Below are 25,659 nucleotides of genomic sequence, written 5' to 3'. Positions count from 1 at the left end.
TTACGGAGCACACCTGCACTCTCACACACGTGAGGGCGGTTGTGAGCCCGTGGGTCCCAGCAAGCTGCCAGTAGAGGACAGCGCTGTCCACTGGAACGCACGGGACTCTGCTGGGGGTTTTCCGGGGGTTGGTGAGGGGTGTGTGGATCCAAGCCCCACTCTGCCGGGCCAGGGGTACCCGGTGTGACCCTGAACACTTGGGCTCACATGGCAGAACAGAACCCTGGCGGCTTCAACCTCGTGCCAAGCCCAGGAATGGAAAGTGACCACACGAGGACCAAATGCTTAACCCCGCGGGCCGCCAGATGGGCCGCAGACGGCAAGGAAAACCACCAGGCCGGGAGCGAATGATCAAAAACGTCCTTAGTAGGACATGTCCATTGTTAATAGCAAACACCTGGGGCCCAGAATGGAGCCATCTGCCGGCACATTATAATTCATGGTTTTAACATGCGACCTTTGACCTCTGCACCTCCTCTCCCCCTCCTCCCCGGAAATTAATTAAAGTGTAAATGTAATTGGCCAGAATTTTTAATAAAGAAGGAGACCAGCTGAGCTCTGGTCACTTGAGAGGTGCGTAGGCGGCCACTGGGCGTTCCTAGAAAGTAGCCCTTTTACTTCTGTGCTCTGATGGCTCTTTGCTGAATCCAGTCCCGCAAGGCAGGGGACTCAGGCCAGGGGACCAGTGTCACACGAAAGGGGGCCAGCCCCCCAGAGGCGGTGTCTCGGCTTCGTTACAAGAAGAGGCCACTGTCCCTGCGTGGGGCTCGTCAGGGCTTGGGCTTTGACACACTAAACAGATCCAGGGCTTAACAGAGGGCAGTTTACATGTCGAGGTAACTGTGTCCTTGCCTCCCGCCCCAGGAGACAGACCTGTGTAGACCCCTCTGGTGGTCACATCTGCTCATTCTGCAAGTTTCTAACAGGGAGGACACTTTTAACCAAACATGATCGCAAAGGTGGTCATGGGAGATACTTCCAAGCTATCCAACAAAGGCTGAAGTCTACTCAGCCCTGTTCTAACATCACTGAGCTCCCGATGCTGGGGTAGCCATCAGGGCAGCCTGCAACTCGAGAGTGGTGAGGATGACTCTCTAGGTCTCCTTCCCCTTCCATTGCCCCGGGGATTGGAAATGGAAGGTTCCTTTGCTCAAGGCCACCTGGTGAGGGGCCAGGGAATAGGTGAGAGGCAGGAGCCAGAGGCTGCGGGCTGATGTTTTGAGTCTGATACTGATCTACTGTGAGCCTCTGGCCTTTCTGAACCCCGGTTTTCTCGTCTGTATAATGGAGGTGACTGTTTCTGCCCTTTGCTTGTAGAACTGTGACGATTAACTGAGAAAGATCTTTGTAAGCTGGGGAGTAATCTATGAGATCTCCAGGGCCTTATTCTTACAACTACTTTTAGATTTTCTATTTTCAGCCTCCTACTTTGTTAAAATTAAACACAGGCTTTTAGGAGAAGCCACTTCTGGAAGGACTCTGCCTTTTAAAAGCAAATTACTCTGTGGTCTCATGGAGTTTAAAACAGGAAACAATGGGCTCAACCTTCTGTTTACCAGGGGTTTCTCTGTCCTTATTCTTTTTTATTTTTGTTTTTATTGTATCGTTTCTGTTCTTGTGAGTTATCATAAGTCCATTGTAGCTGATGTGGAATATACAATAAAAGAAAATGATGATGCTGCAGCCAATACCATAGTAGAAAAGATGATGGTCTCAGAATCTTCTCCCTGGAAGTTTAGCCATTACGTGCAGGGCATTACATGCAAGGTATTTACATTACATGCAAAAAAAAAAAAAAGTTTAGCTATTAACTCTGCACACATCTGATTGTGCTGGAATCACCATCCATCTATCCATCTACTATCAGCCCACTCCAACATCAGCCTATCTACCCATCCATCACCCATCCATTCAACCACCCACCCTTCCATCCATCCTTCCATCCATATATCCATCCTTCTATCCATATATCCATCTTTCCATCCATCCATCCTTTCAGTCCAGAAGTATTTATTGAAATTTACTATATACCAGGCACTACTATCAGAGAAGGCAATGGCACCCCACTCCAGTACTCTTGCCTGGAAAACCCCATAGGCGGAGGAACCTGTTAGGCTGCAATCCATGGGGTCGATAAGAGTCGGACACGACTGAGCGACTTCACTTTCACTTTTCACTTTCATGCATTGGAGAAGGAAATGGCAACCCACTCCAGTGTTCTTGCCTGGAGAATCCCACGGATGGCGGAGCCTGGTGGGCTACCGTCTATGGGGTCGCACAGAGTCGGACACGACTGAAGTGACTTAGCACTTAGCACTAGGCACTACTACATTCTAGGTGCTGGGGATTTAACAGTGAATAAAACAGACAAAATTCATGACCCACTAGAGCTTAAAGTGGGTCCCTCTGAATACTGTTGGTCACAGAGAGGCCCAGAACTTACCCTTGACGTTATACTGCAGGTTCTGTGCCACATGTTTAGGGAAAGGAAGAAGCTCTGTGTGTGTGTGTGTATATGTGTGTGTGTGTGTGTGTGTGTGTGTGTGTGTGTTGTTTGTGTGTAAGGGGGCAAGTACTGGCAAAACTTCAGCAGCAGTGTCCTGGGGAAAGGAGGAAGCTCTGTGTGTGTGTGTGTGTGTGTGTGTGTGTGTGTGTGTGTGTAAGGGGGGAGGTATTGGCTGAATTTCAGCAGCAATGTTTTCACACATGTTCTACCACAAATAAAATGCTGGATTAACGAGCAATGACAGGAAATAATTCTCTGCTGTTGTAACATAAGTTGAAGGAGATTTGCAGAACTAAATGCTTAAAAACGGGCCAGCCCTCCTGCTTCGAGAAGTCACACGGGGACAAGGCTCTGGACTGAGGAGGCTTCAGTCCCCACATGAAGCCTGAACGCAGCAAAACAACCAAGGAGGCAGGTGGTGGCGAGGACCCTGGGAGGCAGGGTGGCATGGCCGCCCTAGTCTCCATCTAGTCTGGACCACGGAGCTCCCTGGGAGCCTGAGGTGGGAAGCAAGAGCATCTTCCTCTGACCAGAACCCCCAAGTAGATGCCCTTCTCCTCTTTCTGAGGTTCACAGCTGCCACACAAGCTTACTGGAGATAAGACACAGCAAGGTGGAGAGTCAGGGGCTTGGCTTCTGGGGACTCAGCCTTACATCCTGGGGCTTCCACTTGGGTATTTTTGAAAACATAAGCAATTCATTTAACTTTCTGAGCTCCATCACCTCATCTTTAAAATGGCTATAACTACACCCACCTCACACCTTTGACGGATGAAAGAGGACACCCCAGTGCCATCTAGGGTCCAAGTCAACTTTGCCTCTGTTCATTTCCTCCAAATTGGATATTCAAGGAGGAGAGGCCACGTGGAATGGTCTTCCCAGCTTGACCTCTGGTTTGTATCCAGCTTAAGAGGAGCAGACATTCTACATGCCCTTGGGCAGTGACTATTACTATCCCAAGTCTGCACTGATTGCAGACAAATCCTTTCATTTTTCAGTGAGCAAAATCTAGTCCTGTGGAGAGGAAATAAGTATAGTCTGTACTGAGGGGCTCTCCTGCCAGTTCATTTCCCCTTTATGGTTACATCGGGAAGTAGCCAACTCAATTACTCTGGTTGGATAATTAAATTGATTCTAACCTATAGTGTTTTAACGTTACTAGAGTTCCTCATTTTGTTGCTGTTTGTTTTTCTTTTTATCTCCTTGGGTAAAGATTTCCATCCCTTCCGCTGTACTTGGAAGAAGTGAAGACTTTCTTAAACTTTTCATTGAGAAAAAAAAAAAAAAACTCACCCTCAAATGAAGAGCTGATATGGGGAAATAATTTTCTCCAGTCCCATGCTTATAAAATCACCTTATAATAAGCGTATTTCAAGACCTCAGATAGATCCTCAAATTTCAAAAGGGGGTGAGTTTTAATTATGTATATTTTGCACTGATTCTTCAAGAAAGCAAGTTCTTTGAAAGGTATAGACTTTCCAGAGACATTGGATTTTTGTCAATTCCTGCCACATCTGAAACTTGGGAAGTTTTCACTGAAAAGTACAGTCAATTTTAGTTTCTTGAATCACATTTTCAGATAGAAAAGTGAAAGCGTTAATTGCTCAGTCGTGTCTAACTAACTCTTTGTGACCCCATAGATTGTAGCCTGCCAGGCTCCTCTGTCCATGGAATTCTCCAGGCAAGAATACTGGAGTGGGTAGCCAGTCCCTACTCCAGGGGATCTTCCTGACCCAGGGATTATACTCGAGTCTCCTGTGTTGCAGGCAGATTCTCTACCATCTGAGTCATCAGGGGTAGAAGCTGCCTCAAATATAAATTAAATTTTCCTGTAACACAAGCTAGGAATTCTCGAGAAGAGTCAGACTAACCCTATGCAATTCTTCTGACATTGGTTCAGACTGGACTTCACTCTGGAATATTCCCAGTGCACACCCCTTCCAACCTCGCTCCTTGTTCATAATAAATGATTGGTAATTTTTTTTTAAGGTGTTAACTGCTATTATGGTAATATTTAAAATTTTTTTTATCTTTTAGAGGCACAACTTATATATTTATAGATGAAGTTATGATACTTAGTATTGTACAAATAGATTAGGTGCCCTGACTGCAAGCCCCATGACACCCAAATGTCCCAGAGGAGATCCCTGAGCTTTGGGTCTGCAATCACCAGTCTGCTTGTCTATCTTCCTCGTCACATAGAAGGGCCTAGAATTCAAGGGTCCTGCCATTGGGGTCCACTGGCCCACTCTGCTCCTTGGGGTCAGACACACAGGTTCCCCAAAATACTAGCTGAGTCAAGGAGAGCTTTTGCTGTAATTGGTTCCCTGGCCCTGTTTCCTGTAGCTGGCTTGTCTGGGGTTGAGGGCGGAGCCCACGTCCTCTCAGTTTTCCAGAGAGAAGGGTGAACTTGGATGGAGCCATCCAGCTGTGCTCCACATCTGGACAGCTGTGCAGCAAGGAAGCATGCAGTGAATGTTTCCTGAATTGAATTATACGGAATCGAATGAGCCAATTATCCACACTTCTGCGGAAGTGGACTGGCGATGCTTCCACCTTAAATGCGGTTATTTGATCTAGTTGTAGATGGTATTTGTGAACGCCCAACCTCAGCGGAATGTAAACGATCGACACCCCTGGTGAGCAAGCGGTGACCCTCCCTCGTTTATTTTCTCAGCCCATGTTATACTGGGCGCTGAACGCACTGCCCTCCACTGCCTGTTGGCAATCGGGCAGCACATTCTTTGCTTGAGAATTGTTTGTCAGCCTGGAATAAACAAAACCCAACAGCCCCAAACTCCAAATCTTAGGATCAGCATGAAAACTATGGCAGTAATTCTTTCCAGAGACACCCATGTACAATGTGGAAGTGCTCTTTTGTGGTTCTTGGATGTAGAGTCCTTAAAGAACCTTACTGGAGAAACAGCAAAGTGAAATTTCAAACAGAAAAGACTTAGTCCAGGTAAGAATACTGGGGTGGGTTGCCATGCTTCCCTCCAGGGGATCTTCCCGACCCAGAGATCAAACCTGCATCTCTTGAGTCTCCTGCATTGGCAGGCAGATACTTTACCACTGAGCCACCTGGGACACCTTCTGGTCTTGGCTTAAATGTCATCTCCACAGTTCTTCCCCAAACCACTAATTAACGTCCGGTCCCCCAGCCAACATGTCTGCTTTCCACCCTTTTCCTTTGCCTTAGTTGCAGATCTCCTTTCAACCTGCAGTTTTTAATTTACTGCTTTCCAAAGCTGTCTTCCTCACAAGAGTTCAAGTTCCATGAGGATAAGAAAAGGATGTGTGCTGTTCATGGTTGAAATAATTTCACCATCTATCCAAGCGCATAACCCGCTACAGGAACTGAGTCACTGAGTGCTTCAGTCCAGCTGTATCCCGTCATGAGATGGCTCTACGACTCCAACTCTCATCTTAACAGGAAATTTTCCACAAAAAATAAGAGGAGGTTCTGACAGTAATTTCTGAATACTAACCCTGCCTTTTTTCCTACTCTCGGAAGTGACATTTACTATTACACTAAATATTCTTTCCCCAAAGTGCTCACATTATTCAAATTATTTTTCTTACTCCCATAAATGTGGCATACTTAGCTCTCAACCCCTTAAGGCCAAATGCTCCAAGAAGCTCATTAATGGATGGACTCAACTGAGTTCAAACTCCCACTCCAATCCCCAGATTTTGCTTTTGCCAAAGAGTGATTTCCAAGACAGGTCTTAGTGTTAACTATCCAAAGACATAAAACACACACTCTCACACACACTCAAAGACCTGTAGTAATTAATGATATGACCCCGTAAGGATACCCCTCCAACTATTTCTGTAACATGCAACTGAAGTCATGACACCCATGTTTAAAAGAGCTCTCCTCCACCCTCCGTTTCCAGGCCTTTGGGTCCCATTCGTCAATGATGGCAGTTGGTGAAATTTCAGAGTTAGAATTCTGGAATGTTTTGATAAGGAATAAACAAGGGGTATTAAGGAATGCATTTCTTTCCTTTAAACCATCTGCAACACTTGTTTCTTTTTGATTCTGGGAGAGTTACATATCATGAAAGCAGTCCCTGATTCATCTCTTTGCAAGTCACCTTTGGGGCTGAGACTTAAATCACATTTTTAACATTTGCTACTCATGTCTGAATCAGCAGTGGGGAGGAAGTTGGGAGGAAGGTTTGGACATGGGCCAGCTGAAAATGAGCCATTCACACAGAAACCATGGGCGCTCACACGGCACTAGAAATGCTTTCCAGCAACTATGAGCAGGAATCCTGGGGAAAAAAGAGCCTTTAACTCTTCAATGGTTCCATGGTTCCTGTGAGCTAAACAATAATAATAATAACACTGTCTATTTGTGGAATGATTTGTAATTTACAAAGACATATGATCTCATTTAATCCACTCTCTCACTCTCATGGGGACCCTATGAGGTAAGAGAATGACCACGTTGAGATAATGCTGGAGATTAAAAGCAGCCTGGAAATTCTACAGTGGGTGATGGATGACTGAGGTGGCCGGAACGCTCGACCTCCCCCTTACTGTGGGCTTTTGTGATTAATTCACCCACTTGCTTAGGAAGTTTCTCACCATCTGAGAAAATTAAAAACACCACTCTCTGGACAGGAATGTGGGATCACAAATGAGAACCAAATAGAAAAGATTTACACAAAAGCACAAGCTCAGCAAAAGAGGAAACTTAGAAATCGCTAATAAGGTATAAATCAAGGAAAAGCTATTAGCAAACCCCTGGTAAGAAAAAAAAAAAAAAAAAGGCTTTTAAAGTGATTTGCTGAGCTCTTAACAATACCATTTCTACCTATGATTTTCAAATATCTCCTGGGTAATTTGGCTCGAATCCTTAAACACCGTCATGAAGACGTTCCAAGCTGAAGGGATTTACACGAAATTACAGAGGGTACCAGAAAGCAGAGCCTTGCCATTATACCTCCAGAATTGTGTGAATTTCAGAGCTGGAGGGCCTTGCTCATCTGTGCATTCCCCACAACAACAAACCTGGGTCAGAGTATTTGTTTAATGTGTGAACAAGCAAGCAAAAGAATGGGTGGATGGATGGATGGAACAATGTACACAATGAACAGATGGATGGATGGATGGATGACTAGATGGATGTACAGGCAGATGGAACAAACGATGAATAGATTGATGGAGGAAGGAGTGGAAGAAGGATAAAGACTAACTCACTCATTTTACTGATAAAAAATGTAAGAGCCAGTAGGGTTACTAATTTGTCTGTTTTGCCAAAAACAGCTGGTATCAGAATTGAGGCTCTCAGGTCTCTTAAAATCCCAGTCTAGTGTTCCCAGTTTAGACTCTCTTATCTTCTACTGGCCTTTTTAAATCAAGAGTTCTGAATCATTAACAATATTAACAACACAATCTTCTTCAGTCTTGAGAGCCGCTTTTGGAAGCAATATAGGCTGGTGTATTTGTGCCTACTTGATGATCAGGGATATTAAGCACAGAGTGAATTTCCTGTGGCCACTTTGAGCTCGTTAAGAATGAGAAAGCATGAAAACCGTTCAATTTCACATCAGCTTTCTGCCAATCTCATCCTCAGAGATTCACACAGTGAGCTGCCCGTGATGCTGCACCCTATCTGGGCTGGTGGAATATTGGAGACAGAAGACAGCCACAGCCCCTGGCCCAGCCTCACCCCCAAGAAGAGATTCTTTGCTCCAAATACCCAACAAACAGTTATTCTGCCCCTGCCCAGGGAGTTCCAATGACATGGGGTACATTATTTCTTGGAGCAAACTGCCCCTTTTGAGGATGTTCCCTTGGTTGAAATCTAGAGTTTTGCAGCATTTCCCTTCCTGTTGGTATCGGACCTAAGATATTGGGTTGGTCAAAAATTTCATTTGGGTTTTTCTGTAAGATGTTATGGAAACATCCAGATGAATTTTTTTGCCAACCCAGTACTTTCACTTCCGGCTCAGGTTCATGGCTTCTGCCATCTCAGACTCAGACAGCAAGTTCTTCTATGAGGTCTTGGTGAGTCCCTTGAATTGTGCTTAAGACAGAACCTCAAGCAAAAACGATGCCATTCTGTGCTGATGGTGGTAATGGATGATGGACAGGAGATGCAGGGCCTTGCTGGGATGAGATGGCTCAGGGACCAGCTCTGGTGAAAGGACAATGCCCACCATGTGAGCCTGCAGTCCAGCCTCACAAGCCATTTGAGAGGAGGCCCATGAGGCTATCAGTTGCAAAAGCGTTACCACATTCTGTAACAGTCCATCCCTCTGCTGGGACTTCTAATCCTCTTTAAGCAGGTGCCCCCTGCACATCACGACCTCACGAAGGCCAGCCCTTAGGATGCCCGTCGGCACCTGCTTCTTGCTGCCAGTGCTTCTTTTGGCAAACCCAGGGAGCAGGTTTGGCCTAGGAAGTGCCATGAAGATAAGCACTGGGAAGGTCTCAGGGTATAAAAAAGGAGCTGGCACCAACACAAGGGCACATTTTCCTTCACTGATGAAAATCTTCCTACTGTAGCACAACATCTAGTTTGGGAGGGACACTTAGAGGCATAGGAATGCATTGGAATCTGGAATCATTCCAAGCTGCATCTATTTCCACCTCCTCTGAATGCTCCAATAATTAAACTGTCTTCCTTTTTTTTTTTCCTGGGTGAATCAAATATAGAATTTCAGAAAACCATGAAGCAAGGAAGAATGACATAACTTACCGAGGAGGGAAAGTCACTGAAGATTTGAGAAGGGGATGTGGTATCAGCAGTAAGGACCCTACAAGTCCCCAAGCTAATGACACTTAGATCCTCCACCCTAGGGCCGACCCAGAGAGAAGACACATATCCCCACCTAGCACCCATCTGATCGCACCCCCTTTGCCTGGTGGCTTTACCAGGCCCAGAAGGAGCTGTAGGCACAAATCAAAACCACATGCAGGGGATTCTAGGGTTATTTGCGATCTCTAAACAAAGGCCATATCCGGGCCCACCACTTAGCGAAGAGCTCAGGCCACATGCCCTATGCTCTGCAATCCGGGTGCTTCTCTCCAAGGAGTCCAGTTCATGGACTTTCTTTCTGGAAGCTTCCACAAGTGCTCTGGCCAGAAAACCAGGGCGCTCTTTGCCCAGCTGTTTCCTGATATGCATCCCTGGCCGCCACCCGGCTCCGGGAGCAGCTGAAGCAAGAGTACTTGCCCGGTTGAAGGGTTCATGATGCAGCCTCCTTTGTCGGCGGCCGTCTTGCAGCTGCAGCCTCTCTCCAGGGTGTCATGGTTCATCCCAAAATTGTGGCCCAGCTCGTGTGCCAGGGTCACGGCCGCACCCAGGGGGCTGTCTGAATGGTCCTCAAAGAAAACACAAGGGCACAATGTATAGGTCACAGCCTTTAGACCTCTTTCCCAGCACCCCCATCCCTCGCAGCTCTGCCCCCCAGACATTTATCTGTCATGAACATTTGATGGAATCCAGTCTCCTATAAGGAATCAAGATGTGCTGTGTTGTGCTCAGACATGTCCCGACTCTTTGTGACTCCATGGACTGTAGCCCACTAGGCTCCCCTGTCCACGGGATTCTCCAGGCAAGAGCACTGGAGTGGGTTGCCAGGCCCTCCTCCAGGGGATCTTCCCAACGCAGGGATCGAACTCACATCTCTTGGGTCTCCTGCACTGGCAGGCGGGTTCTTTACCACTAGTGCCACCTGGGAAGCCCAAGGATAGAGCCCCATTATCCTTTAGCCCCATTAGACTTAAAGTTTTGACCTATTTTATTTAACTATTTGGGGGCCCCCTCTGCTGAAGAATGCATTCCTCATGAATACACATAGGATTCCTCGTGCCTTTACATGAAATAATAAAGACAATCATTTTCCTCTGGCATCCTACAATGTCTCACAAGACACAATTCTACTGAATGAGGCAAAAAGTTGTCCTGCCTCATAGGAAGAGGAGGTCCTTCCCAGGTGGCTCAAGTGGTAAAGAATCTGCCTGCCGATGCAGGAGATGCAGGAGATACAGGTTTGATCCCTGGGTTGGCAAGATCTCCAGGAGGAGAAAATGACAACCCACTCCAGTATTCTAGCCTGGGAAGTCCCATGGAAAGAGAATCTGGCGGGCTACAGTTCATGTGGTCGCAAGTGTTGGACATGACTTAGCAACTTTACAACAATACGAAAAGGCAGCTCATTTCTTCATGGGTAATATAAGTACTATTTTATCCTTGATTGAGAAGATGCTGATAGAAAGTCAGGAGAGGAAGCATACTTAGTAAAGTCTAAATAAGATCTGAGCAATCCCCTTTTTTTTTTGACAGTTGAACCATGCTTGCTAATATTGTTTTATGCATTATACATAGCTTGCTCTCAGTACACATCTTTCTTGCTTAACGTCTCTCATCGACTTGTTTTCCCTCTCATTTGAGTCAGCAGCCATGATACCCAAGGAGTCTTCATCCTGTTAGCAGACGCATTATCTGGTTGGCCATCAAAAGATTCGAGCAGAGCAACAGTTGGGAACCGGCAGGGCTGCTAGTGTTGGAGGGTCTCCTGGGGCGCGTGGGTCGGTAGTGGCTCACTGTGGGGGTGGGGGCACTGGCAGGACTGTCAGTCCCGGAAGGTGCCCCCTGGCCCCAGTTCTCCAGGGTCTGAGAAATTCTCACTGGGTATGCCTCTTGCTGTCTACTTGGTAGAGAAGGATACTTGGAAATCTTATAATAGTTCACCATAAAAGCAAACTACATTGAATAAAGTGTCTGAAGACTCACCGAATTAAGATTGCAACTTGCCTGCTCTTATTTTGTCAGGAGGCATCCTGATTGTCTGACTCTTGCTGCTGGGAGTTCACTCAACCTTTTGCTTGGTTTCGGAAGGTGGGTTTTCCATCCAGCAAGAGCTGCTTGGCCACCCCCAACTTAGTGGAGTGCATGCATGGCTTGGCTAAAGAGATATTAGAAATTAATTGTTAAAGTATCACTGCTCAACTTTCAATCAGTGACTATGATCTGCAGAAACGGTGCCCATGACTGGTGTTTCTGCAAATGCCTGCATGTTACCGAGTATTGAAGGCAACTTTCTGAATCCTGCTTTGTGCTGCAAGAGGTAACGTGGAGGTTTCCAGGAAACAGTGATACTCTGCTTTAGAGTAGAGGTTCCCAACCTTTTGGCACCAGGAACCAGTTCTGTGGAAGACAATTTTTCCACAAATGGGAGTGAAGGTGGGGATGGTTTTGAGATGATTCAAGTGTATTGCATTTATTGTGTTCAGTTCAGTTCAGTCGCTCAGTCGTGTCCGACTCTTTGCGACCCCATGAATTGCAGCACGCCAGGCCTCCCTGTCCATCACCAACTCCCAAAGTTCACCCAAACTCATGTCCATTGAATCGGTGATGCCATCCAGCCATCTCATCTTCTGTTGTCCCCTTCTCCTCCTGCCCCCAATCCCTCCCAGCATCAGGGTCTTTTCCAATGAGTCAACTCTTCACATGAGGTGGCCAAAGTATTGGAGTTTCAGCTTCAGCATCAGTCCTTCCAATGAACACTCAGGACTGATCTCCTTTAGAATGGGCTGGTTGGATCTCCTTGCAGTCCAAGGGACTCTCAAGAGTCTTCTCCAACACCACAGTTCAAAAGCATCAATTCTTCGGCACTCAGCTTTCTTCACAGTCCAACTCTCACATCCATACATGACCACTGGAAAAACCATAGCCTTATTTATTTCTATTAATATTAATCAGCTTCACCTCAGATCATCAGGCATTAGATCCCAGAGGTTGGAGACCCCTGCTTTAGAGAACATGCTATTCCTGATACAGAAAATCTTTGTGGGGCCTCTTGATAGAGGTGTGCTCATATAAGATTTTATAGGTTTGTTGGCAGTTACAGCTGTAGCTGCCTTTCTCAGTAGCCCTCAGTCTAAGAAAAGAGTGGCATGTCAAACCAAGTTATTCTTAGAATAGATGAAATTCCTAATAAATTACTTTGTTTAGATTTTACAGTTTCCTGTTGTAGGAAGCTTCACAAATGTTTCAGGAAATCAATTTTATTCAATCTGAAAATGCTCAATTTAGCAGGCTTTGGTACAAAATTCTAGGAATTCATCTTTAAAAACAAAGAGACTCCTCATCAAATTCTTTTGTATCACTGAATATTGTGGTTTTTTTTGAACTGCCTAATTGTTTTGCATTCTTCCACATATATGTGATTATAAGCAGAATGTCTCTTAAGAGACCCTGATACATGGTTTACATTTCTAATAAGACAAAAACCTGTTTCTTTATTACTGGCAGTATCTCCAAACCAAGACTATTTTAGTCCAGTTAGATACAAAGGAGTGGATTGAGGTAGCTGAAATGAAAGATTTGCTCAATCTCAGAAAAGTGTAGAGACAGTACAGAACTCAGATCTGCAATGCAATCAGGATTCCTGCTTCCTTGTGACAGGATTTCCTTCCTCTTGGATTTGTGGGTCCTTGAAAGAGGCACGGTTGCAAGTAACACTCATGAATTTAACTTCAGAGACACAGTGGGAGACAGTCTGGAGGTTTTAGATCTGGTCAAGATATTGCTTTTGTTGACCTCAAGAATTTTAAAGAAACCAAAGGAGCTGCAGACTTCCAGCCGACATGGTGCTTCTCGTCACTTGAAGCAAATAAGGACGTGCCAAGGATGGACTTCAGTGCTGGCTGGCTTGTCAAACACACTCCTGTTAATTAATTTTGGCTTTGACTTGATTTCTGATGCAGTATATTTATCTGCTTCTATTTCCCACATTCATTTTCATCTGTTTTAAATAGTCTTCCCTGTCTGCTTTCAAAGAAGGAATCTTGATCAAATGCTTGTGTGTAAATGGAATAAAGGATGTGAACTTTAAAAAGCCTCTTTATGTGATCAGATCGGTCATAAGAATGTTTAAACACGCCACAGCTGCAGACCTGCCATGCTTATAAGGAATTCAGTTTCAGCCCTAAAAACTATTTATGCCAAATTTTAAGTGGCAAAGTCAGTAGCGACTGACCATGGAACCATGAAAGAGAAAATGATTCCCTCTTAAAACTTTACAGGCTACTCTGTTAAAAATACAGTTGGGATCTGACTTGAAGTGAATCTGGCACCAACAAAAAACAAACTTTCCAGGGACCTCCAGGTTCAAAGAAAACCAGAGGGCAGACCGTTTAAGCCAGAAGTCCACTGGGAGGGGCAACCCCTCCATAGAGCCTCCCCAGCCTACACTTCGGCACGTGTTTATGTTAATTATCCACACCACCCAGAGAAGAGGAAAATGTTCCACGCAGATATTCACTAAGAAGATTAGGGTGGGCAGAACGTGAAGAGCAAATAGAAGTCAGCAGAATATTCCTCCTTCAGCCCTTTAATACAATCAAATATTCACAAATGTTCTGTTTGAAAACTGTGGAGGGATTCACGGTTTCTCGGAAGGGCAAGGCTCTGTTTGTTTAACAAGAGGGGTGGGGTGGTCTCGGAGGACACTCCCCGTCTGAGGGTTGGTGCGAAGGGGACACCACATTGTTCCATCAGGGACTGAAACCACAGGGGATGAGAGTCTTCCCTTTAGTTACCCGACAAAGGGGAGCCCATCAAAGTTATCTCCCTGTTACGTTTGGAAGGAACAAGTCCCATATAGTCTCCCCATTTTATTTCCTTTTACAAACATATATAGCTCTTAAATGACAAAGTGATCCTTGTAAAGCAATAAACCTAGGTCTCTGCCTTCCAAGAATAAGGTTAGTATAAAGACAAATTAGACCCTGGCGAGGAGGTATGTCAAGCATTTGCAGTGGTAAACAGTTAAAAACCTCAGACTGTTGGCTATTGGGTCTGGAGGCAGAACCATCAGAAAACCATTCTAACCGTAATATCTGGTGAGACCACAGTCCATCTCAGAAGTTAAGTGATGAAGGCAACCCCAGTGCCCTCCCTGGCTCATCTGAGGGCTGGGAGGATTTCTTGGTCGGAGGCAGTTGGACCAAAATCCCACTTGAAACTTTTCCTCCATAAAAGGTGTAGATTGGCTTCCACTGAAGTATTTTTACACACTCACCTTCCCTATGTGTATCTTGGTGTGTTTTTTAAAACAGTCCCTAGAATACTGTTGGGTAGGGAAGATCATAAGCAGAAATAGGGTAGAAATATATCTAAGCCGACTCCTTGGAAAAGACCCTGATGCTGTGAAAGAATGAAAGCAAAAGGAGAAAAGGGCAGCAGAGGATGAGAGGGTTAGATAGCATCATCGACTCAACGGACAGGAACTCGAGCAAACTCCAGGAGACGGTGAAGGACAGGGAAGCCTGGCGTGCTGTAGTCCACGGGGTCACGAAGAATCAGACATGACTTAGCAACGGAATAGCAATGATATCCAAGGAGCGTTAAAGAAAAAGGATCTAATTTTACAAAGTCTGATAAGTTTCCTGAAGATTCCTCAAGAGACTTGGGTCTGGACACTGCTGTGGACTTCTCCATGCCCCTGGCTTACCATGACGATGCCCCCGGACTGCTCTGCTGTGCACATACTCATGATGGGCGCCATGCCGACGGTGGTTCCTTGGAAATAAACTCCACTAGGAAGAAAAGAAAGGACCCTCTTAAATCAACATAGAGGAGCTTTCGAACATTTGAAATTCTGTTGGACATTCATGCATACCAAAAGCAGAAAACCCGCAAAATCGTACGTAAAGATTCAAACTAACACAACGTTTGAAATCAACTATATTCCAATTTAAAAAAGACGGAAATAGTTGCAGGAGAGTACGTTTGTAGGTGCTTTTTATCGTGGGTTTTTCTAAAAATGTGTGTTCCAATTGCATCATCATCCCATAATCCTTTTAAGATTTCTCTTTTCAAGACTTGGGGCAACAACCAGTCATGACTTGTATATTTATAATTTGTAATCTGTCTGTCTCCTAGTGAACTGGGGGCAGGGTGCTCCTTTTAAACAGTATCTGCTGATGCTAGGGCTGAGAAGAGTCATGGAGAGAGAGAGAGAGAGAATCACTATTAACCAGCGAAATGCTGTCCTTGATTCTCTGCTGCTGTTGCTTTCCTGGGTAATGTGACTGGGTTACAATTAGGCCAGAAACCCAGACTTTTCCAAAATGTCCTGCTAATATGGCTTGCAAAAATAAAAACAGCGGAAAAATGATTGACCCTTGGGAGTGAGTGCTGAAGCACCCACAAAGCCTTAGCACCTAGGAGGAAGCTTCCAGGAGGAGACTTCATGGCTTTGGAGAAGGTTTTCCCCACATGGAACCTTAGTCAATAAGTAATGACATCAAGGCCTGTTTCATGCTATGCTATTGATTCTAACTTAGTGCATTAAAAACTAAAAATTGAATAGTTGAGGTTTGGAAGCAACCTAAACATCCATTGGCAGAGGAATGGATAGAGAAGATGTGGTACACCTACACAGTGGGATATTACTCAGCCACTGAAAAGAATGAATAATGCCATCTGCAGCAACATGATGGGCCTAGAGATTGTCACGCTGAGTGAAGTAAGTCAGAGGAGAACTATGGTATGACATCCCTTATATGTGAAATCTAATAACAAATGATACAAATGAATTTGCTTACAAACCAGAAAGAGACCCACAGACTTAGAGAAAAAACTTATGGTCCTGGAGGGAAGGAAGGGGTTTCGGGATAGTTAGGGAGTTTGGAATGGATATGTACCCACTGCTATGTTTAAAATGGGTCACCAACAAGGAATTACTGTATGGCACATGGAACTCTGTTCAATGTTATGTGGCAGCCTGGATGGGAGCAGAGTCTGGGGGAGAATGGATACATGTGTATGTAGTATGGCTGAGTCCCTTGGCTGTTCACACCATTGTTAACTGGCTATCCCCCAATTCAAAATAAAAAGTTAAAAAATAAAATTATTCCTTGTTTACCTGAAATTCAAATTCAATAGAATATCCTGTATTTTATCCAGGAACCCTAACATAACAATGTTCCCTGTTTAATAAAGATAAGCCCCACCACAATCCTCCATACCTTCTTTCTGTCTCCCGCCCCATTTTCTGCTTCATTCTGCCCCATTCCAGGAAAAAAAAAATCAAACATTGTATTTGCTGAATCTCCTTTAAGCGAAACAAATAAATGGCCATGTTTTCTTGGCCATGTACACATACAGATACCACACACATTATTTGAAAAGTCACACATTTTGGCAGTGCTCAATTGGACCAAAAGGATAAGTATAGGCAAATAAAACTTCGTCTGCGTATGTATGTATCCAGTCATTCATCCAGCCAGCCAGCCAGCCTATTACACTCCTGTGTACAGCCGTAGGGGCCACAGCTTTATATTTACATTTGTATAGACCATTTTAACAGATACAATTAAACATATATATAAATAGTAAAGTTATATAAGAGGCTAATTTATTTCCAGATGTTCCGATTGGACAGGCTCCATTTGGGGGAAGAAATCAAAACAAAACACTCTGACTCTACTTTGAGTAGTTCGGGATTAATCAATGCATAAAATATGAGGCGACCGCAAATATCCAGGGGTGGAGGAGAAAAAAAAAACAACCCTGAGAAACGGCCAAAGTCAATTATCGGGGAATGCCAACAACCTCAGTTCAGACGAAGGCCTTTTCTAAAGTGAGCATATGGTAGGGCTGCTTTTCAACTTCCTACAAATGTTCAGTAAACTAGATCCAGTGTGTGTGACAGGAAAGTGTCTCTGACCCCAAAGCTTTCAATTCAGTGATATGAGCTACATGAGAACAGAGTCTTGGCATAAATTGGGACTTCCTGGTGGTTCAGTGGCTAAGACTCCGTGGTCCCAAGGCAGGGCCTCAGGTCTGGTCCCTGGTCAGGGAGCTAGATCCTGCATGCCTAAGACCTGGCACCAGCAAACAAATAAGTACATACTTAAAAAAATAATGGTACCAGTTGTTTAAAAATTTTAATAAAAAGTTCTTCTTTTTAGGAAAAAAATCTACTCCATGCAATCTTAGATTGTGCTGTCTTTTGCTTGATATAAAGGAGTCTGTAATATGTTACCAATGTACTATGTTAGAGGCATGCTTTTCCTTATTTTCTCCTCTTCATGGTACTTATCATGTTCTGAAATATCCTTGTTTATTGTTATATCCTCCCAGGAGGGGCTTCCCTGGTGGCTCAGATGATAAAGAATCCGCCTGCAATGCAGAAGACCTGAGTTCGATCCCTGGGTCAGGAAGATGCCCTGGAGAAGGGAATGGAAATCCACTACAGGATTCTTGCCCGGAGAATTGCATGGACAGAGGAGCCTAGTGGGCTACAGCCCATTGTGTCACAAAGAGCTGGACGCTACTGAGTGACTAACACTTTCACTTTTCCCTGTAGACTGGAGATTCCCAAGAACAGGGAGGTTTACTGTGTGCATCACTGTTATGTTTGAAGCCCTGAAAAGACGTTTTGTTACTAATTTGTGCTCAACGCACATTGGTGAAACAATAGAACACAAGGTTTATCTTCGACACCCTGGTATTCTCTGATCTAGAAAACCAAGAGAAACAGCAAAACAGGAGGGATAAAAGTGTTCTTTCTTCAGGCAGCCGGCAGGACCACTCTAATGCGCTGTCTTCAGATCTCGCAAAAATGCTTTTCACTAATAATGGCAGAAAATGAGCTTTTTAAAAAATATACCTCTCAGGACAACTTTACGTCAAGACTAAGCCTACAGGGAGAGATAAATTGGGAGTTGGGGGTTGACATATAATAAATTCACCACTGGATCTATTATAAAATAGATAACCAACAAGGACTCTGCTCTATACTCTGTAATAACCTAAATGGGAAAAGAATTTGAAATGGAATAGATACATGTATATCTATCACTCTTGCCTGGAAATCCCATGGATGGAGGAGCCTGGTAGGCTATAGTCTATAGGGTCGCAATGAGTCGGACACAACTGAGCGACTTCTCTTTCTTTCTCTTTCTCTTATCTATAACTGAATTACTTTGCTGTACAGTTGAAACTAATACAACATTGTTAATCAACTATACTCCAATATAAAATTAAAAATAAAAAAGTAAAGAAATGAAAAGATCAATAATGAAGTAAATAAAATACGAGAGAAAAACATTAAAAAAGAAAAGTATTTATGAATATCAAAGTGTTGGTGGTGGTTTAGTAGCTAAGTGGTGTCCCACTCTTTCGACTCCATAGACTGTAGCCTTCCAGGATCCTCTGTTCATGGGATTCTCCAGGCAAGAATACCAGAGTGGGTTGCCATTTCCTTCTCCAGGGGATCTTCCCAACCCAGGGATCAAACCCGGGTCTTCTGCACTGCAGGCATTCTTTACCGACTGAGCTGTGAGGGAAGCCCCTCACAGCTTGTGACTTCCTCGGTGGTCCAGTGGTTAAGACTTCCAGTGGTTAAGACTCTGCATACTTCCACTGCAGAGTAAGCAGGTTTGATCCCTGGTCGGGGAACTAAGATGCTATATGCCCTATGGTGTGCATTCCCTCACCCATCCACAAAAAAGACAAAGCCTAGAAAAAGTTGCATAGAGTAAATGACCAGGTATTAGAAGGAAATAAGACATCTGCTTGAGGGATACGTTTCCCAGGGTATGCAAAGGAAGACTTTTTCAGCAGCCCCCAATTTCAACTGAGAGGCCTCCCTCCAGTCAGTGGGGGCTGAGAAGCCCCCTTTGGGCCTGGTCCAGTGAGTGTGTTTTGAAGAACAGGTGCAGCTTCACTGCCTGGCAGGGGAGGCTAAGAGGAGGGCAGGTGTGCCGGGGGCACTCTTTGATCTTTAGCAAAGGAGAGACAGCAGACACCTTACCTGATGAGCTGTGCGTTGTCATGGGATTTGCGAGGCAGAAGCTTCATCTTTCTCCAGTCTAGAAACTCATGCAGGCTCGTGAATGGGTCCTGACTTATGGAGCATTTGTCAATGTCATTCCACACCTCCACGCCCACCAACACGATTCGAATGTTCAGTGGTCGGTAAAACTGAGGGTGACAGAAGACAGGTATCCCTGGGGGTCACTTTAACGAGAACTTGCAATGCCATGTAGAACAGACGTGCAATTTCTGAACCTCGTTGATGTGATATGAAAAATCTCTCTGTGCTCCCTTGTTCCCATGGCATTAGAGTTGAAGGAATATTTTCAGTGACTGATGCAAAGTGATGTGCTAACTGGGTTCTCAAATAGGGTGGACTAATTAGATGTTAGAGTTAACTAGCCTTTTTAATGTCTCCGACGTGGCACAGTAGTAAAGAACCTGCCTGCCACTGCAGGAGACACAAGAGACTTGATTTTGATCCCTGGGTCGGGAAGATCCCCTAGAGAAGGAAATGGCAACCCACTCCAGTATTCTTGCCTGGGAAATCCCATGGACAGAGGAGTCTGGTGGGCTACAGTCCATGGGGTCGCAAAGAGTTGGACACAACTGAGCATGCACACCTTAATTGTAGGGAAGCATAGATTTCAACCGATTCGTTGGTGATTAGAAATGGGTGCATAGATGTGTGTTATCGCTAATGTAATGTAGTTACATTACAGCTAAAGATTGCTAGCTCATATCTACTGCAAGAAAAACAATAAGTGTGGTAGGATCGTTCAGACACTCTGCCAAGCGCAGTAATTTGTTCCTTTTAAGCAAAATGTTCTACCTATGAGTTACAGAAAATGAATCTGTATTGTTCTCAGCAAAGACTCAGACTTGGCCGACGCTATCATATTTTGTCACCTGTAAATGACCTAGTAGGTTTTAATTAAATGAACAGATCAATATCTTTCAGGATGATAAAGGCAGACACAGAATTCTTCATCAGGAACTTTGAGGACCATTTTTTCCCACAGGTCAGACTATAGTTCACCAACGCCATCATGGGAAAGATCTGGTAAAGGAAATTCCTCATTCCTTCTGGCACACAAATCACATCTTCTTGCTTTTCCATCCCCCATCTTTCTGTGTCCTTACTTCAACCAACAGCCTGTTCTCCACAAACAGGTCATCTTGGGTCAGAAGCAGGCAGAGCAACTGTTTCAATGGCTAAGGGAGAGTTTTGAGCCAGATGAGAGGTCAGAGTGGGGCCTTCCCAGGTGGCGCAGGGGTAAAGAATCCACCTGCCAATTCAGGAGACACAAGAGATGCAGGTTAAATCCCTGGGCCAGGAAGATCCCCTGGAGGAGGAAATGTCAATCCACTCCGGTACTCTTTTTTTTTTTTTTAATGAAAACACTGAAACTTTAATTGGATCAGAATCATACCTGTCAAGAACCTGGGCAGTATACTCTTCTTTATAGCACCAGTTCCTTCTGAAGGGTATTTTCCAAGCCATCTAAGTGTTCCAGCTATCCCCGACTGGCTACAGAGATGTTCCAAGCACGGTCACAGCAGCATCAGTATCCATGCACGCTCAGATTTCTGTTTTCCTGCCACTTTTCCTCAGTTCAGTTCAGCTCAGTAGCTCAGACGTGCCCGACTTTTTGAGACCCGATGAACTGCAGTATGCCAGGCCTCCCTGTCCATCACCAACTCCCAGAGTTCACTCAAACTCACGTCCATCGAGTCGGTGATGCCATCCAGCCATCTCATCCTCTGTTGTCCCCTTCTCCTCCTGCCCTCAATCCCTCCCAGCATCAGGGTCTTTTCCAATGAGTCAACTCTTCACATGAGGTGGCCAAAGTACTGGAGTTTCAGCTTCAGCATCAGTCCTTCCAATGAACACCCAGGACTGATCTCCTTTAGAATGGACTGGTTGGATCTCCTTGCAGTCCAAGGGACTCTCAAGAGTCTTCTTCAACACCACAGTTCAAAAGCATCAATTCTTTGGCGCTCAGCTTTCTTTATAGTCCAACTATCACATCCATACATGACCACTGGAAAAACCATAGCCTTGACTAGACGGACCTTTGTTGGCAAAGTAATGTCTCTACTTTTTAATATGTTATCTGCTGCTGCTAAGTCATTTCAGTCGTGTCCGACTCTGTGTGACCCCATAGACGGCAGACCACCAGGCTCCTCTGTCCCTGGGATTCTCCAGGCAAGAATACTGGAGTGGGTTGCCATTTCCTTCTCCAATGCATGGAAGTGAAAAGTGAAAGTGAAGTCGTTCAGTCATGCCTGACTCTTAGCGACCCCATGGACTGCAGCCCACCAGGCTCCTCCATCCATGGAATTTTCCAGGCAAGAGTACTGGAGTGGGGTGCCATTGCCTTCTCCAAATATGTTATCTAGGTTGGTCATAACTTTCCTTCCAAGGAGTAAGCATCTTTTAATTTCATGGCTGCAATCACCATCTGCAGTGATTTTGGGGCCTAAAAAAAATAAAGTCTGACACTATTTCTACTGTTTCCCCATCTATTTGCCATGAAGTGATGGGACCAGATGCCATGATCTTCGTTTTCTGAATGTTGAGTTTTAAGCCAACTTTTTCACTCTCCTCTTTCACTTTCATCAAGAGGCTCTTTGATTCTTCTTCACTTTCTGCCATAAGGGTGGTGTCATCTGCATATCTGAGGTTATTGATATTTCTCCCAGCAGTCTTGATTCCAGCTTGTGCTTCTTCCAGCCCAGCGTTTCTCATGCCACTTTTCCTACCACTTCCTTGTATCCCAGGAGGTTTCACAGCCAGAAGGTAACTTAACCCTCCCCACCCCATCATACCCTGGAAAAGCCTGGTTGCCTTCTCAAGCTCCTTCTTCCCCTGCCTTCTTATGTAAGGCAGTCAAAATGTTGAAGCTCTTCTGGAGTTCTTTCTTCCCATCGCTCGTCTTGTTCTTCTCAAACAGGTTGGTGATCCGGATCATCTCTGATGCTGGGAAATCCTCTGCTTGGTCCACAATCTTTCCCATGATCTTAAGGTACCACTTAGGCTGCTTCCTGTTGGTCTCCTTCACACTGATCGGTTGTCCTGCTCCTGCTTCAAGAGGGACTGGTGGGCTCCGATGAACTCCCCAGCAAAGGTGTCATACGCAGGCAGGCAACCAGGCATTCCTAGGTAGAGCCCATGTCCCTTCAGCTAGCGCTGGATGGCTCCAACCTTAACTGCCCCACTATACAGGATTGGGTTCTCAATGTCCCCATCCAAGAAGAGGTAAGAGGTAGAAGACTGGGTAGTTCCCTTTGTCCAGCTTGTATTGCTCGCTTAGCTCCATATTCAGCCCTTCTCACCATAATCTGAGATCCCCACCTCTGCCACCAGGAGATCATCGCCGGAAGCTGAGTTTTCAGCCAGATGCTTGAACTCATCCTGCCTCTCACCCTAGGGGGACTGGGTGTCAAACTTCACCAAGACGAACTTGCTTTTAGGAATGACCTTGTAGAAAGTGGGCTTCCCTAATAGCTCAGTTGGTAAAGAACCCACCTGCAATGCTGGAGATTCTGGTTCTACTCCTGGGTCAGGAAGATCTGCTGGAGAAAGGTTAGGTTACCCACTCCAGTGTTCTTGGGCTTCCCTTGTGGCTCAGCTGGTAAAGAATCTGCCTGCAATGAGGGAGACCTGGGTTCGATCCCTGGGTTGGGAAGATCCCCTGGAGAAGGGAAAGGCAACCCACTCCAGTATTCTGGCCTGGAGAATTCCATGGACAGAGGAGCCTGGCGGGCTATAGTCCCTGGGGTCTCAAAGAGTCAGCCCACACAGCAGTCACGGAAAAGGTAAGAACTTCCCATGGTCCACAAGTACCTTGCTACTCCTCTGAGCATCACACAGACACAGAGGTGGCTCTGTGTTCGGCGGTCTAGGGGGTCAGGACATGGGAATCGCCTGGCTGGCTGTACTCCAGGTAGCCAAGGAGAAAGAGGTGGCTGGTGATGGCAGTTGAAGTTAAGCTCCAGATAGGAGCAGGTCCTATTGTCAGTTGCTGGAAGCCTCTGAGCCAATAAGGAACAAAAAACACAGAAGCACCACATCTGATAGTTAAGCCCCATTCCAACGTGCTGAGCTCAAGGGCCATAAACTCCACGAGGATGAGTGCTGACCCAAGGTTCTGACCCATGAGAGGCAGGCTCATCTTTTCCCTTGCTGATCTTCATCCCTCCTCCCCACCAGTCATCTGGTGAGCATTAGGTTAGCAGAAGAATGTGGCTGAAGCACAAACTACATCACAGAGTATAAACGGATCGCAGCGGTCCAACTTGGTTTCAAGCAGATAACAATTATGGGCATTACATTAATAAGTTAATGAGACAATTATACGACCCAAATGCTGCCCAACAGCTTGTTTTTAATCAAGAGTTGCTTGGCTTGTGGTATCCACTTGCAAGCTCCCAGCCCAGGCTTCCCGGGAAAAATTAAGTTCCTGGCCTCCTTGGGAACTCTGCACATGTGTGCCTGGCTGCTGCACTTTGCTGGAGAGCTTACACTTTCAGCTGCGTTACAGACAAATGAAACAGAGATCAGAAGGCAGAAACACAGGCCATCCAGTCACCCATGTCCACACCAGCCTGCTATGAGACATCCTCAGGGTCACGTGCCCGTGTGGGCTGCAGGGTTGTCATCCGTGCAGGGGACACTTTGCTTGCCTCTGGAGAGTGGCGTATGGAAGTGGTCACTAAGGGCTGTCAAGGTCCAGCTGTCATTGTTTCTCAGAGTTAGCTTTGGGGCTGACTACTCGGGATCTTTTCATAGTAATGATGGGTTGCAGTTTTCATCTATTGTTGTTGCTGGTCAGTCACTTGTCTCCCTCTTTGAGACCCCATGGACTGCAGCATGCCAGGCCTCCCTATCCTCCACCGTTTCCCAGAATTTGCTCAAATTCATGTCCACTGAGTCAGTGATGATGTCTGACCACCTCAACTTCTGCCGCCCCCTTCTCCTTTTGCTTTCAATCTTTCCCAGCGTCAGGGTCTTTTCCAGCAAGTCGGCTCTTCAAATCAGGTGGCCAAAGCACTGGAGCTTCAGCTTCAGCATCAGTCCTTCTAATGAATATTCAGGACTGATTTCCTTTAGGATTGACTGGTTTGATCTTGCTGTCAAAGGGACTCTTAAGAGTCTTCTCCAGCACCAACAATTCAAAAGCATCAATTTAAATTCTAAAAAGATGATGCTGTTAAAGTGCTGCACTCAATATGTCAGCAAATTTGGAAAGCTCAGCAGTGGCCACAGGACTAGAAAAGGTCAGTTTTCATTCCAATCCCAAAGAAGGAAAATGCCAAAAAATGTTCCAGCTATTAGTCCCCTCAAATTACATCCTTTGAACAAATTCCGTATCTAGAAGCATATAATAGAGCCCCTTCTCTCTAAAACTGGTGCTACCGGTGAACTGTCACACATGCTGAACTTACATCGTGTCTTCACACAGAATCCCTTGGCTGCCTGTTGGGATGAACTTCCCAGACTGCGGGTGGCTTCCCATTGGTTCTTCCTAATAACAGTGGCCAGAGCTAACACTTATGAGCATTCCCTATGCCCTAGGCATGGTGCCAAAAACTTCCCATGTGCTCTCCTAGACCTCACAGCACTCTGTGAGTTAAGAACTATTGTTGTTTCCATGTTACTGTCAAGGTGTTGAGACGTGGAGGAGGTGAACTACTCCAGCCGTGACTGGCATAGCTGGAGTTTAAACACAGGCAGGCCGGTGCCCAGGTTTTAAACACCGCTCAGTAACCCAGCCAGGTAAAGGGGAGTGCTCAGATTCCCTTCCAAGATGATCCACTGTGACCACAGGCCCAGCAAGAAGCACATGTAGAGTGTAGCAGTTGCCTGTCTGGCCTGTGAATCCCAGGATGTACGTGGCCATGGTCCAAGACCAGCTAAATCGATTCACCCGTTAACCCTGCAACGACAAGCACCTGCTTGGCTCTGGCTGCAGGCTCAACTTGCCACTGGCACCAAGAACAAGGTTTAGGATACCCTTGACCTTGACTCTCAAATGCTCAGGGGTCAGCCAGACGCTCGAGGCAGGGGACTCCTAGCCATTATTACAGGAAAATCGAATCCACCGAACTGCCCAGAAGGGTGCAGACAGGAAGTTCAGGGGATGCTGGACTTGACGGCTCCAAGAAGGCTTTCGAGAAGTGGATCTGAGAACACACGGGTAGGATTACAGGGCGGTGCGCCGGGCTCCACCACAGGGACGTGCATCCTGCGGGCAACTGGCCTGGGAGGGGCGGGGACGAGGACTCACACTAGGGGGAAAATACCTGAAGATAAATGCATGCAAGATGAGCCAGTCCTTCAGAAGTGGGGCACAGA

General features: G+C 45.6%; 1 protein-coding gene and 1 pseudogene across 1 annotated transcript in view; both read right to left on the bottom strand.

Moving 5' to 3' along the window:
* ADAM12 (ADAM metallopeptidase domain 12) overlaps positions 1–25,659 on the bottom strand; it is a 395,901-nt gene that overhangs the window by 76,370 nt on the left and 293,872 nt on the right. The window contains exons 9-11 of the mRNA XM_027529319.1: positions 19,297–19,466; positions 14,986–15,070; positions 9,699–9,847 (exon numbers count right to left, since the gene is read on the bottom strand). Of these exons, the coding sequence (XP_027385120.1) occupies positions 9,699–9,847; positions 14,986–15,070; positions 19,297–19,466 (404 nt within the window). The remainder of the gene's footprint in view (positions 1–9,698; positions 9,848–14,985; positions 15,071–19,296; positions 19,467–25,659) is intronic.
* On the bottom strand, positions 22,112–25,204 carry LOC113884559 (annotated as a pseudogene).

This window comes from Bos indicus x Bos taurus, chromosome 26 (genome assembly GCF_003369695.1).
Source record: "Bos indicus x Bos taurus breed Angus x Brahman F1 hybrid chromosome 26, Bos_hybrid_MaternalHap_v2.0, whole genome shotgun sequence".
Classification (NCBI taxonomy): domain Eukaryota; kingdom Metazoa; phylum Chordata; class Mammalia; order Artiodactyla; family Bovidae; genus Bos; species Bos indicus x Bos taurus.
The sequence above is the reverse complement of the archived record's forward strand: the minus strand, read 5'-3'. Positions and strand labels throughout refer to the sequence as shown.